We start from the raw sequence: 15,887 nt of genomic DNA on the forward strand, positions 1-15,887 counted from the left end.
TGAGAGTGAGGATTTCTTTCTTTCTAGATTGGGAATGCTGCCATCACCTTTCCTATTGCACTTACTAAAGACTGGAAAACCCCCATAGAACAAAAAATACATTCTGTTCTTATATTTTTACTTCTGTGGCAAGAGGAATATGCGTGTTGGTACAATACAGAGTGGGATTTGAATAAATTATTTTTTCTTCACTGGGGCAACATTTAGCATTCTATGTAAAATGCAAATAAAAACAGTGAATGGGTATTGTTTATTGGGATTTTAACATTTGTGATGTTACTGAAATTATGTAACTACTGATTGGTGAGTGAAGTGTCATGAATCCCATAATGGGTGGGCTACTGTAAACTGTCAATCACTGACATGATTGAACCAATCAAAATATTTTACTTGCCACACAAAAACACAATAATTTGTATAAAGCAGTGAGTCATCGGTAGCCTATGGTCGCTTCTCCCCTTTCAAGTGTCATGAAACTTCACTCCCATCACCACATGGGCTGTGCTAACCCAGGCTGGCACATTCTTAGCAATGCACAGCTGTATGCCTCAAATATTCTGGACAGAATGATGTATGCTGTGTGTCGAAATATTGACAACTATAAATGGTTCTAATTACTTTGATCCTTTAAAATTAATCTAGAAACATCTGTAAGCACATTTCAGAGCTACATCTGAGGATCTTTTGAATTTGAGGATCAACATCCTGACATGACACATTCATAAAAAAATATCAGGGCGAGAGGCAAAAATAATTTAAAAATTCATTTATTATTTCCAGATTTTCTTGCCTTTGTTATACAAAGATGTTAAATAACTTAAATACATTCTTACCAGTCATTCAGAATCAGTTTATACCTACAAGCTATACACATGAGGTAGAAGAAAATAACTTAGGTTCCCATAAGACATGAAAAAGAGGAAGAAGCCAACCTCTGTTGTTAGTATTACATCTCCATCAAAGGATGATGGAAGTTTATTTAAAACAAAGGCAGCACATTACAAACCCTAATACAGGTGACCTACTGTAGGTGAAGGTCACCCCAAATGATGTCACATTCTTATAACTGTATTTGTGTTTTTATAGAACTCCCTGTCATGAGCTTTGAGATCTATGGTACCCAGTTACTTACCAATTTACATCAATATTTGTAAGATTTGTGATTTACAGGATCGCCTGTATGACATGCTGATTATTGGTTACAAAAATGCCGGAGGAAATTTTAATAAAAGGCCACTTATGAAGTGACCAGTCTTAAGTAGGTCAGTAAAGTAGAAATTTCTTTTCAGATTCCAGGTACTCTTTAAGAGTACTTAGTCTAAAGGGTTTTTTCTTTCAAAAATGTACTGCTTTCTTGAGAACAGCAAGCAATCAGTAATATTCATAAAATTTTTAAATGAGGGAGCATTATTTCTCCCATTATGAATTAAATTTCTACATCATATATTAAATATATTCTTATTCTCAGTCTCTTTGGAAAAAAAAAACATTTTTACGTTATTTAAGCACTGGGCAGCAGAATAGAGTGGTGAAAAATTGGAGTGGCAATCTCTGGAATTTTTAATGCCACTTGTTGGATTGAAAAACATTGACACACAATGCCCTGTGCGATGTTGTCAGTCATAATATCTGTGAAGTTTAACTTAAGCAGAATATAAACATTTCTCTCTGAATGTTCTACACTTCTGGTTAAATCAGTGGGGTTATCTTATGAAATTAAATGTAAATCCATCGTAAAAAGAATCAGAATAACAACGAGTGACTGAATTTGTTAGGATTTGTTTTGTGCTCAAGTGACAGAAAGTTTAGTTTTTTTTCACTTTTTTTTTTTTTTGAAAACAAGAGTCTAAAGAGAGGTGCAATAATTGTTTTAATAATAAGCCTATACTGCCTCTGCCAAAATTTCCACCTCAAAGAATCTATTTCCCCCTAAGGCCTAAAGCAAGCCACGGTAAAAAATAAAGGCTATAACAACGGTCTTGACTTTACAGTATTTACATTGAACACATGCTCATAATATTTCAAAAAATAATAATTTAACTCTCTTTTCTATTTTCCTTTGTCCCTACAAAATAAACATATCAAACATGATCCAGAGAGACACGTTTCAAGACAGTCTGACTGACAAAAACATCCAACTTTCAGTTCAATGGTCTCACTAGCTGCATAACACTTGGGCTAAATCAGAAATGAGTAAGGACCAGGCTCAATCAAAGCACAGTGTGCTCTCCTGTTGACTCTGAAGTGTCTTTTGTCTAATTTACCTGCACTTGACACCATTTGTTGATTTCAGCTGATTTCAATGGCAATGCAGTGGGAAACACTTGCTTAAAATGGGTACTCTAGGAGATACTGTTAAGGTGAAAGCACATTGCAGTTAGATTGACTCTGGACCACAAGAAATAACCAAAATGATGACAGATGATACACTGTATGCTGTCATGGGTGTACTAGGTAAATACATATTTTTGAATAGACCATCTCACATATTAAAGAACGGAGTCTTGCAGCTTTCTGAGATTTCAGAGTCATTGTAAATGATTAAACTATGTATGTGTGCATATTGTGTGTGTTCTTTATATACATACACACGCACACAGAATATATGTATGTATGTGTGAGTATAGAATGTATATACATACAGTCTTTAATGTTTGGACTTGTTTAATGAATCAGCACTGCAGGGAATCAGAACAGCATAGCTTGAGGCATGGCTCAGTTAGTAAACTACACAGCAGACAGCTGACAAGACTCTTGCCCCTGTGCACTGTGGTGTGGAGGCATTTCTTTTTGAGGCTACGTGCATAGCCATTATGGTTTTCATGTAGCGTGCAAAGCTCTATGTATGTATTTTCAACTGCTCCTTAATTGGTTTGCCTTGCCATCTCAAAATGTTTGGAATTCGGCTCACGGGGGCACAGACAACCAAAAGTCAGCTCCTATTTGAGAGAAATACTTTTGTGTGCAAGTCACAGTACGCAGAAACAAACGAGCGCGCGCAAAAGGTCACATTCTCCATGGATGTTTTGATCGGGAGTTTATGTTGTCTCTCTGATAAGGCCACGGTCACATGTGTTGCCGTCTGATTTTGTTTTTTCTTTAACCATGATTTACGGAAACTGGCAAATGGAATTTTAGATGTCAGTTCCTGCAATCTCTTGCAACCAGAGGTTTTACAGCGGTGACCGACCACAAACCTTTCAGCCAACGTCAATGTCAAACCTACCGCCCACCCAAATTTCCTCCAAAATTGCCTGTGAGTTTTAAGCATATGCCTCACCCTTGTCTTTTTACCACAGGATAATAAACCATAACTATTTACAATGCACAACGGGAAATACATCCACATTATATATATATATATATATATATATATATATATATATATATATATATATATATCATTGTCTTTAAATACTTTTAAAGTTTTAAAGAGAAAGCTTCCAGGCTTCAGTGCGTGAATGGTGCTATATTACAATATATAGTTTCTCACTCAGTAGTTCATTCACACTTGCCTTTTAAAAGTTAATGTATATAAATTTCTATGTTCATACATATTTTCGTCATATGGTAATATATACACTTTTTATATTTCTGTTCATAGTCATACACTCCGTTTTGAATACAAAGAATATTGAAATGTGCTGATACTCTAGGTCAACAGGTCGTGTGTCACGTACTGGTAAGGACATTTGTCAAATGTGCTCCCTCCGAGAGCGTCACTTATGGAGGACTGCCCACCAATGAAATGACAAGAAAAATTATTAATTTACACCTACATCGGTACCTCTGACTTTGCATTTGATCTAAAAAAAACAAATAACTGAATGTTCCTAAAAGGATAGCGTACGGCATCTTTATGCGACTTGAATGCTGGCACTAAAATCTGTTTCAAACCATTATTTTTGAAAAAGAACAAAAAAGAAAAAAAAACATTTCACTTTCAGCTTCACTGACTTTAACCTGACCTCACGGCTACTTTTTCAGATGCAACGCTTTGATCATGCCTTTCGATATTCTACTTTTTCAAACAACACATTCCATTGAGGTTGTTTAGTCATTCCCTACATTGTGAAATTGAATTTTCTGTAGTAATTAGGGACAGAGCGTACAATGAAGGCATCTTCTAAGGCAGAAATTTAAGGCACAGGAACTTCTTGACTTTTTTGCGATTTGAAAATGTTTAAGTACTTTAAAGAAACAAAAGAAGTCCCTTTCTGACAAGCAATTTTCGTATTGCAAAATAGCAGAAAACAAATTTTATACGTTGCCATTGTTCTGCCATGAAAAGCTTGGAAAAGTACATTACTATTCATTTAAGGAGTTAACAAGGCAAACACTCCATTTTCTGTATAAACATACTTCATGCACACATGTAATTCCCCACCCCAAAAACACTCATTTTCTCTTACCATAACTAACACCGTAATACATGTCAATAACAACATTTCCATAATGTTTGATGAAAATCCATTAAAGGGAACTTAAAAAAATTACAATATCTCGGTTCATTGAATTATTTTGGGGCTGCAGCTAAGCCTTTGCTGATAGAAAGAATGGATTGAGGACTCAGTAGAGCATTCTACTCCCAGGAATCCTTATAGCCACTGACAGCTTTATGTCATTTGTTCAAATAAACTGAGAGTGTCCTGTGTTATGGATGGAGGATAAGGTATGTGTGCTGACACCACTTGCCGTCTTGCTGTCACAGTGATGCTCGTGTGACAAGGATTCTCATCAAAGGAAAGGGTAAGAAACAGCCACCAACTGGTGGTGCGCCTGTATTTGGTACAGCTGGCAATCCAGTGCAGCTGGTATCTGGAGATTTATCCTCTGATTTTATAGAGATTATTGTTGCCACTTTTGCAGTCCAGAAAGCTAAGAGAAACTGCGTCATTCCTTCCCCTTCTCTTTGATCCCTTCCCAGACTTGCCGTAGCTTAGTTTAGCTTGGAGTAGTGGACATAGTGGTTTATCTTTCCCTGATCAATTAGTCTTTTGTGTTTATTTTGTGGCCAAAAATAGAAACAACCATAAAAAAAACGATGAGAAGAAAAAAAAAAAGTACTTAGTATCCTCCTACACCTTCAAACTTTGAAGGGAAGTCCAAGGAAGGGTTTTTTTTTTGCTTGGTGTCTCCTTGCCTTGGACAGGAGTAGTCACAAAAGTAGCTTGTCTCATGGCCAAAGAAGCCGGCACACATAAAGCACGTACACCTTCGGTCCATAAATTATATCCACAGAGAGCAAAAGAGGAAACAAATTTACTGCTTTCCAAAGGGCCTTGTCAGAGTGAATTACGATCAGAAGTAAGAAAAGGCACACAAAGAACTCCAAACATTTGTGTGGGTAGTGGTTGTACTAGATGTTTAGATAAGTGGTAAATATAATAGAATTACTATATAATTAAATATATTTACATACATATGCATACACACAGGTGTGTGTGAGTGTGTATATGTGCGTGTAGAATATATATTACACCCTGTCTCTGCTTCTCTCAAACACACAAGATCGCCTCAGATTTGCTGCTTGACTGTTTATCCCCCTGCTCTTTATAGCCAGGGTTGGTTTTGATAAAAAAGAGGAAATTTCTCTGCCCAAACATCAGTCTTTTGGAATTTAAATTTCCTCTATCCGCTCACACACTGAGGGTACACGGCCACCCACGACTGAGTTTCCTTGCGGTCGCTGGAGGTCATGGGTGAGGGGCGATGCAGAGCTCCCCTGCCAGCCAACAAACCCCCATGACCTCACCTCTCGCGCTCTACGGAGGACGCTCTCGGCCCCCGCGGCACAAAACGGTGAACGAGCGTCGCCGGCGGCCTCGAGGCGCCTTTCAAAAGTGCTTTCCATCTTTGCGCTGGCCAGCTCCTCGCCTTCGCCGACCTCTTCCACTCCCTCACGAACCTCCCCGGGCCGACGCCCCCTCCCCCTTTCTCAGTTCAGTCCGCAAGTCAACGAGGGTGGCAAGAGGGAGTGTTTTTCTTTTTCGGGGGAGGGGCGGCGGCTACCCCTTACAGGTATAGACCTCCTCTCTCTGTGTGCACTGCTTGCATTCCACGTAGCAGCACCAGCGCACTTGGCACTGGCAGGGCCGGGTTACCACCCTGCTCTGGGTGTTGTGGCCCCGGCCGCAGCAGATGGCGTCGCAGTTCTTGTCCTTGTAGCACTTGCGGGCGGACGTGCCCGGGGAGTACTTGCTGGGGCGGCAGAAGCTGGGCGAGTCCTCGATGTGGAGGAGGTCCGTGGTGCGGGGGATCTGGTCGCTGGGGCCCGGCAGGGGCTGCTGCTGGGCCCGGGCCTGCGAGATGTCCCCCTCGCCCGTGGCCTCGTTGGTGGAGCTGCCCACCTTGAGGGACGTCTCGTAGCGGAGCTTGAGCTGCTTGCCGATCTCGTGGAACGGCGACAGCTGCCGCCAGCAGGTCTGCACTGTGCAGGACCCTGACACGCCGTGGCACTTGCAGGTGGTCTCCACTCCGGCCTTGATCACCTGGGAGACACAGAGGCAGCATGCGATCAGTACACGGTGCTACATCAAAGCACCGAGGCATCAAAATTAAATTATATCATCATTAACAGACACAATAACCTTTTGAGGGTGAGTGTTTTTTGAGGCAGAGGCAATACTAAAATGCCAATCATGACCAGTGTCTGTAATCTCTAAGGTGCATGGTTCAAAATGATGATTACGATATCCATACCATTTAAATTATCTGGGGTATAATTTCAGAGCATGATCACAAAGTCATTTTTACTTCTCTTTTATCCGTGCATTAAAAAAATAATTGGCAACAACATGCCATTATAATCCCAGGTTGTATCCTATGAAAAGTACAGTGCCTAATACCTTTGAAGGCCAATATGAAACGCTTGAATGACGCACCCCAAAATACTGATTAAAAATATTCCCCCAAACTTTGAAAACAGGTTTCAAACAAAAGGTGGTCTATTCCAACAAGCTGGGCCCGTAGTGTCTCCCTCAAACATGGCGGATTTAATTAAGCAAGGCCATTAAACATTCGCCATCAAGGCAGAACTCCCAGGAGGCCTTGCAGTACACCATCCTTTAATTAACAGACCGCAAAACACGAAACACAGGGGTGCTGTGAGTCGAAAGGTTGACGATGGTGACAGGCAAGGGGGCACTGATGCTATTATGATTATCAAGTGTAATCCAGTTTAATTAAACCCAATCCTAGCTGTTAGTAATAAGAGGAACAATATTACCCAACAGTGCTTTTGGAATAAAAGACCCATTGAGATGTCCCTTGGAAAAAAACACAAGGGGTGCAGGAGAGAGATGTTAAGTAGACAGGAGGCCCAGGTCCTACCCACTGTTTGTGGGCTCGAATTGAAGCCATGTTTAAGCAAGGGAGGTGAGGGCTGTCTCTAACACTAAGCCAAACAACGTCTGTGACTTCTAAGAACTCAGCACAGGTTTAAGCGAAGAGCATAGTCAAGGGTAAACTCCGGCACAGCATTTTAAGTCTGAAATCTCCTCATTAAAACTGTACCCCCGCCTTAATCTCAACATATTTAGCGACCGCACAGTAATAACGGCCACACCCATAATAATTTGACATGCCACAAATACCACACCTTTGCTCTGAAAAGCAATGAGGGTGCCTCCCTAGGGACCCTCTTCATTCCAGCAACAGGACAAGAAGTCTGTTTTAATGCCTGCTAGAGATCCTATCAGATTGCATGTTCCCACTGCAAAATCCCTCGTGAGCGAAAAAAATAGTCACTGGGCTGCATTAAGCGCTATTCCTTATTGCGTCCACATCGTAACCGGACAGGCAGGCAAAAAAAAAAAAAAATAGAGTGCACGTGCGTCTCGCTTGTGGCCAAAATACAGAGCCGAAATGTGGAGTCAGCTGTGAAGTGGAGGGGGATGCCGAGACCAGCACATTCCTGGACTGGCTCTCCATATGGGATTCTGACCTGAACCCTCTACTCCTACACATGCAAACTCCAAAAAATAACGCCGTAAAAACTTTATTACAAATAAAATACCTTGTGAGACGAATGGGATTTGGATAAGAAAGAATGAACGTGTATTCTTGGTCCAGCAGGATCAGTCTCTGTCTGGAAATATTTGGGATATGCTTTGCATCATGATTCATATTCATGCTAAAATGAAAATGGCAACAGTATAAGAAAATATGAGTAAAGGTGTTCAGAGCCAGACTCGTAGTTTTTTGGCTATTGATGTGTGGGCCTTGCCTGTTACTTTTAAAAACACTTCCAAGGTACCCTCCCTCCAGCCCACACAATCGCAAAGCTACACCCAGCATGAAAAAAGCCCTGTTTGTAAAGGGGGAATTAATAAGTGATTATCAATTTCACAGTCAATTTAAGGTGAGCGAGGACCATTTAAATGGATGTTCAGGTATTTTGGCATATTTTTTTGATTCCGTACAGTTGGTAAAAGCTGCAACAAATCTGAATTTTATAAATGCTCATTATACTCAAGTACAACAAAAAAGCTTTTAGAAAACAAATTATAATATATGTCATTCCATATTGCTAATAAACACATCTACAGTGGAAAATGCGGCTATTTAACTGTATTGCTGAACAAGTAGTGAGCAAAAATAAAAATATTTTTGTTGAATCATATCCAGTATACAGACTGTAGACTACTAATAGTTTACATAAACCACCACATTTGACGCAGAGGAGACAGAGGTCTGAAAGGATCATTTACTTAACATTTGGGGGACCACTTTGGCCGCTGGACAATTCATACATGTACAGAGATCATAACCAAAATCCATATGTCACAAAACTAAGGAATCCAGGCCCTGTGGCCATCCAACTGACACCACCAAAACAGCTGACTTTCAGACAGGCTAAATCAGAAGCGGACACAGGAGCACATGTGCCTGCATTGAGAGTGTTTTTATAGATGTCAAAACTGGTCTTCCCCCAAGTGGCACGGATTCCGCCCTGCAGCGAGAGAAAGAGCTGTACGTCTCACCCGTCTATTTAGTGCAAGGCCGAGGCATCCTCTGTCAAGGCCATTAAGCGTTAATCTGAAGGTAGTTACAGCAATCGTAAAACTCACACCAAGCACTTTGAAACATATGGTTCCCATTGCCTGTTTCCAAGCGGCGGCCCGGTTGCTGGGGGAACCAGACAGCGCTATGGAGGGGAAGGGCTCACCCTGGATGAGTTAACCTGTCAGCAGCTCAGCCTGGCCGGCTGGGACAGTCCCACAGAGTCACTCTGGGGTTAAAGATTTCCTGCCATTGTTTGAGTAGGAAGGGACAGAAGATATGGACGCCGGTACACTTTTTCTCCCATAGAATCGCAGATGAAACATTGAGACTCTGCAATTCCCACAAATTGTGCTGGGTCCTCCATGAATTCATTATGAGGTATGTAACCTTAATGTTTAATCTCAAACTGAAGACTGCTAAAAGAATTATCTTTAAAAGGTTGCAATCATTGTTATGATTATGATTATAGCTCTCAACTAATGCATTGGAAAAAGATGTTGTGTTTTACCTTACCAAATCAATAAGCACATCATAATGCATGTAAATTTTTCACAAATGCCGTTTTGATTATTGTATCCAAATATCTCCATGCCCACCTTCATGCCCACGTTTGTATTGTGCATGTCCACACGGGCGCGCAGGTCCTTATTGGACCTCTTGCCCAGGAACTCCTTGACAAACTTGTTGCTGTATTTAAGGTTGTCCCCACATCCGCCCCACTGCCAGGCCTTGCGGTTCTCCAGGTCGGGGGCCTCGTCGCAGGTGCAGCGCTCCATCCGCCCCGCACTGCAGGCCTTGGCCATGGCATGGGTCAAGCCTGCTGAGGATATCGCATACAGGAACGCCGTCTCTTTGAAACCTGACAAGCGAAGGAGCAAGAGGTCATCAGAGGTCAAATAAACACATTGCTCACCAAACTCGTTTTCCATTTATATTCATGCCGAAATAACACTTCCACAGCATTTCCTGAGAAATGGTGGTTTGGTGATAGCACTGTAAAGTTTTTCAGTTCTGTCCTTCATTAATCCCCCTTAACATTTCATAGTGATGTTGGCACAAAATGTTCCCAATGTATATGGCCACAAGACAAATTTAACACAAATTTGCATAGGGCAATATTCTCCCCCTGCAAATGGTACTGTACGTCTGATAGTACGTACCTCTCTTAAGCAGGTTGGCTCGGTAGCGCCCCTCCAGGGTGCAGTTCCACCTCTCAAAGCGGAATTGGTACTGACACTCCAAGGCACTCATGCTGATGGCCTCCATCAGGGTCTCTGCCACACCGGGGTCCCGCCGGCACATCCTTCGCTGCTTCTTCTCCAGCTTGAGCCGGTCACAGAGCTTGTAGTGCGCTTTGGCTGTGCTCTCCTCAGGCTGCGTGCTCAGTGGCAGGATGGACAGGGGCTCATTACCCGTCAGTCTGGACAGTAAAGATAAGCAGACACAGTCTCAGGCTGTGCAGGGACACAGCACAAACACATATTCTGTGTCCACATGCTCATACGTTTACAGGGACATAGGTACACAGAGTTTTACAGCAACCCAGAAGGTACACACAACCCACAAAGGGTTTCCAGAGTCAAAGATACACACTCTATAAACAAGTTCAGATAGACCCAGTAGGTACACACAACCCACACAGGTTTACGGAGACAATGGTACACACATTAAATACACTCTTACAAGGCTTACAAGGACTCAGAAGGTTCACACAAGATCTCTGTTTTGAATAATGAACTTAAATGTAAAGTGCATACGCTTAATATGTTCATTAAATTAAAGTAAAATGAAAGTTGAGTACAAAATTCTGAAATGGCTACAATTACTACTCATCTAACATATTGTAGGACTTACATTCAGGCTCATATGCACTTAAGGCACAGAAAGAATAGATAGTGTTACTGTCCATTGACATGACTAGTTTAACCACATTCTGCAGAAAATATGAATTTATTGATTTGTTTATCCACACGTTGTCTGAAAACACAGATGGTAGAGTTGGTAACAAAATGCACAACACTCTGACCAACATTCTGAGGTTCCAAAGAGGAAAGCTCTGCAATACATTAGCAAACACACAAACAGAAAATTTGACTGTAGGCTTGTGTCCAGTTTGGTCCTACTAACTGACAGCATTGGCAAGATAGTGGCTCATTACATCGCTTTTCTGGGTCTATTTCTGCCATTTTTAAATGAATCCAAAAAAACAGATTCATCCAACTCCTAACCACGACATAGAGCGTACACATGTTATTATGGGAATCGGGTTTCTTTTTTAAATGCAACATCCTCCACAATAACAGACACGTGCCATCACTTGTAGTCCATGTCAGTCTATTAAAAACATTTAGTTAAATGGTGCACTTATGCTAGAGTTTTGTTTTTCATGACAAATAAGCAAATTGCAGTAACCGCTTGAGGATTAACAGCTGTCCTGAAACCGGTAGGGTTAAGTTTTGGTCCAGATAAGTTTTGCATGATCTTCCTGAAGAGGAGCAGGCTGGGATTACCTATCGACATCAGTATGTGAAGTTACTTTGTCTTGTCTGGCAAATTCCCTGCAATCTGGGCAGAGGTATTAGGCCTTTACCGAGGCCTGCTTCCCAGAACTCTTTTAATATAAAAAGCCGATGTTTACTCGATAGCGTAAGCATTCCTCCCCAACTCAAAATCTGGGAGGATGTAGAATCACACTCATATTCAACTGTGGCATCAAGTAGCAAAAGTTATGCTTTCTGAAAGAGCGGGACCTTCCTAAATACAACTTTTAATACATTTGCTGGCAAAAGCAGGGCGTCTACATAATGTCAGGGCTGGTCAGACCTCTGGCGCTCAGGGACTCAGGGTAGGTTGACACCACGCCTGCAGTGAGACAACAGTATCACAGGCTGACACTGCCAAAGACTCAGACCTGCCTGGTTTAGGTCACAGTGGTCCATTCAACTTAGAATACCCATCTGTCAAAATAAAACTAATTGATGGGAGGGAATTAGGGTTGATGGTGGATTTGGAGGAAGCCAGTCCTAACGATTTGGTGATCACCAGATTTATTGGGCATGTCTTCTGTTGAAAATGTTTGGGTGTTGAAACCAGGTACCACTACAGCACCAGTACTCATGTGACCAGTACCTACCAGACCAAATCACAATGCAGATTTTGGTGCCTCATTTTGGTGCCACACACATTGACTAGCTAATGTTACATTCGCTCTGTTGACTCAGTCAGTGACTCAGTCAGTGACAGCAAGTACCATTAGCAAGCTAGCTAATGTTAAACTTAGGCAAAATGCCAAAAGCAAAAAAGTACAAAGTATAGTTTAAACAGATAAAACAATCAAACGGTTCAACTTCTTTGCATTTGCAATAAAATACATTCTCTAATGTCATCATCTGCTCTTTATTTTAAAGAAGGTATCGATTCCCGCATTTTTCAGGCACAAAGTATTATCTTAGTACTGGTATCGGCAAAATCTGAACAATACCCATCCCTTGTGTTGAGTGCTCTGAATACTGCAACCAGGGGATCAGAAAAGTGCAGATAAAAGTTCTGTCAATGCCCTTCCCACTTTCGGCAATGAAGAGGATCATTCCTTCCCTGAACCACCCCTGAAGGGTGGCCATGTGGATAGACTGACACTATGTTCTCCATTAATGGCAGCTAGAGCATGTCTAATTCTTCCCTTCCCTATGGCTTCTGCCTGTCTGTCATGAAATTAATTGACATGAAATGTGGCCAATCTGCTGCTGTTGAGAACATGGTGACATTAAGCATGCCCATTCATGATATAGACATGATTTTGTACTTAAAAGTTAATGGCATGGTCACAGAAATTTCCAATATTACACAATAAATTAGTCACTGCTTTTTAGATGGGGGAGAGCAGTCATGGTGGTGACACAATTCTGGTCCATTTTTGACAGGGAATTTTGCTTTCATTTCTGATGGATAAAGTTGTTTTAAATCTAAAGCTGGGAGTTTGTCCAAATATGATACTAGTGACTAGACTAACAACTTTACTTTTATGCCAATAAGGTGCACTTATACTGGATTTGTTAAAAAAAAAAAAAAAAGTTCAACTGCACACGACCGGAATAATGTAGTTAAGCTAATAGCTCTTAACTGATTTTATTCACCAGCCTTTGGCTTTTAACTTTCCATAATGGGCAAGTACTTACCCTCAACTTGAAAGTGTGGTCTACGATTAAATATACTCAACAGAAGCCTAATTGCAAGAGAACTTTATGTCCAATGTCTCTTATGTACTTATTATTGATCTCTGAACAGTAAACTTTCGGATCGATTGCCATGAATTATTCTACATGGTATTCTATAGCAACAGTAGTAAGACATGCTCCTTTGTCAAATTTTGATAGCATTTTACATTTTTTCAGTAGTGATAGGTGTGACTGATTTGGATTTAATGCTTGCCTTCTTGCATCAGTGAAGAGCATGATAAAATGTAACTGTATATACTGCTTCTAGTTTTATATATTTCATACTTTGGATTTCAAAGGACCAATCCTTCAGTTAGTGCTCAAAAAAGTTTTCATTTTAAGTAAAACAGCAAAAGATATTCTATTTCACAACTGCAATTTTTACAGCTCCCATAAAAATCAGTGCAAAACAGGATAATTCTAGCCTGAACTGTGTGCAAGAACAGTAATTGAAAACATCTGGTTGTGTTTTTCCTTGTTCTATCTTATTATAACCAGGGCTAAAATGAATATAACCGCTAGAAGCTATGCTCTGAGGAACATGCCACTGACTTCAGTTAAAGAAAGTGTCCAAACCAACCATTTAAGGTAAGGAAAACTTGTTTGGAAAACTTGGTTCTTTTAAAGACAATTGTCCTTCAAGTTTATTTCAGCAAGTGACACATCGTCCAATCGACCACAGTCTTTATGGGAGATTACAAAATTTTTTTATTGAATTATAAATTTAAATAACTTATAGTATGAGCAAACACAGATGACACACTCACTTTTGTGATGGTTTGACAGGTTGACACCTTCCGATGTATGTTACAATGACACCTGAACTTTAATCCCCGGTCTCCGATTATATGTACTTTTGCAGATTTTTCATCTTTATAGATTTTACCAGCTGATTTAATTGATAGCCTTAACACCACTTACTGTAATCAGTGTTAGGTAGTAGAAAATTGAATTGACCTTTACTGGAAAGGGCTAAACTGGACCAGCCTTGACTAGAATGAGCTAGAATACACTAGCCCTGCATAGATTGAGCTGGAATGTACTAGCCCTGACTGGATTGATTCGGAATGTTATAGCCTTGGCTTGAATGAGTTGGATAAAATTGATGATAAGCAGACTGAGTATTCTTGCCCCAGCATGGTATTCAGCACATATATGCACAAGATAAATTTAGCTGAAAATTTACAAATGCTTCTTGATTTCTTCCGTAGGAACAAACATGTTACATCATACTAATATATCTTACCCCACTAAATTAAAATAGCAAAACTTATATTGTAGTCATACACTTTTCATAACCTTCCTTTTCAAGGCTGGCATTTGCGTCCCGTCATTTCACTGAAAAGGAAAATCATTGAAGTTCTGAGTAACGAATGAAAAAGAATTTGTGCCTCGGGGACTGGGATTCAGAATTCCTGTCTAGGCCAGAAGGCTTCTTTATTTGTCAATGCATTTGCCTTCCCTCATTTCCGTAGAAGCACACTACCAAGCTTTCAGTCAGTGGCAAGCCGTGTCTGAGGACAGCCACATTTGCCAGAAGAAAAAAAAAACAAATAGATTCTCCATTCTCCATCTTCAATGCCTTTTGGATGTGCAATTTGAAGTTTTGAGTTATGGATACTTTCACTGACTACTGACCAGACCCCTCCCTCTTAAGGTCACATGACAGGAAAAAGAGAAAAATGCTATGCTGTGTTATACATTTCCTGAAGAGTAACTGCATACCATACCTTAAATTTCTGAATGCACTAAATTTCCTGAATATGACAGCTTACATTTCCTGCCCGTCTTCGGGCACCCATCAAACTGTTGTAATGTACATGTAAATTTATAGTTTTTTTATCTTTCAGAAAATGGCTTGGTAGCTCTTTGGACCAAAACATTGACTTGATAAGCACAGAGATCTTTAAAAAAATGTTGGCAGGATTACGTTGCTTATACCTAATATGTAAATCGTATCCACAGAATGATATCTGCTAAGTAAATTTAATAATTATCCCAGGAATTATGCAGAGCTGACCCTGTTGGAAAATACATTTTTCACAGTCTTTGTGGGAAAGAAAAGTAACAGAGGTTTGTGTTGTGGCACATTCCTGAATCAAAATTCAGATACCTTGCACGCTGGGAAATTGTATCCCAATGCATGAACATAAACACACTGAAAGGCCAGTGAAAGCACATGAACAAAACTAAATAAATGTCCCCTTAGTGCATGAATTACACTAAATGTACTCTGTTCAAAGTGAGTTTATGACAGCAGGAGAAACAGGTGGGAAAGAGTATAATTTTTATTATGTTTTTAATGACGTCTACTTTAATTTATACAAGTCTGCGCAATAGGCTGTGGTGAAACATATTTGCCATGCCTGTGCAGCTATTTGAACTGAACTGGATGGCGTGTGAACTGTATTTGGTTACCTAGAGGCCACGGACAGACTGGTGCTGAGGTACCATCGGAATTACAGGAAATGGGTGTGATGAAGGACGGACAGCTTCAAACGGAGCTATTACTGCAGCCGCTCCCATAGAGGGAGCAGGTATGCAGGTTCAGGGGCATTGTGGTCACAGGAGCAGCCCAGAGGCTGGTCATTTCTGTGTTTTTGCCTGTCCAAAGTCAAACCAGGCTTTTAAACATGGCGGCTCTTAAGTACGTTCTCTCCTTGGCAC

General features: G+C 40.6%; 1 protein-coding gene across 1 annotated transcript in view; it reads right to left on the bottom strand.

Annotated features, from left to right (window-relative positions):
* Positions 1 to 751: 751 nt before the first annotated feature.
* The window catches only part of wnt9a (wingless-type MMTV integration site family, member 9A), a 40,283-nt gene continuing 25,147 nt past the window's right edge, over positions 752 to 15,887 (bottom strand). The window contains exons 2-4 of the mRNA XM_064346963.1: positions 10,167 to 10,426; positions 9,603 to 9,865; positions 752 to 6,491 (exon numbers count right to left, since the gene is read on the bottom strand). Of these exons, the coding sequence (XP_064203033.1) occupies positions 6,009 to 6,491; positions 9,603 to 9,865; positions 10,167 to 10,426 (1,006 nt within the window). The 3' untranslated portion in view covers positions 752 to 6,008. The remainder of the gene's footprint in view (positions 6,492 to 9,602; positions 9,866 to 10,166; positions 10,427 to 15,887) is intronic.

Source organism: Anguilla rostrata, chromosome 8 (assembly GCF_018555375.3).
Source record: "Anguilla rostrata isolate EN2019 chromosome 8, ASM1855537v3, whole genome shotgun sequence".
Taxonomy (NCBI): domain Eukaryota; kingdom Metazoa; phylum Chordata; class Actinopteri; order Anguilliformes; family Anguillidae; genus Anguilla; species Anguilla rostrata.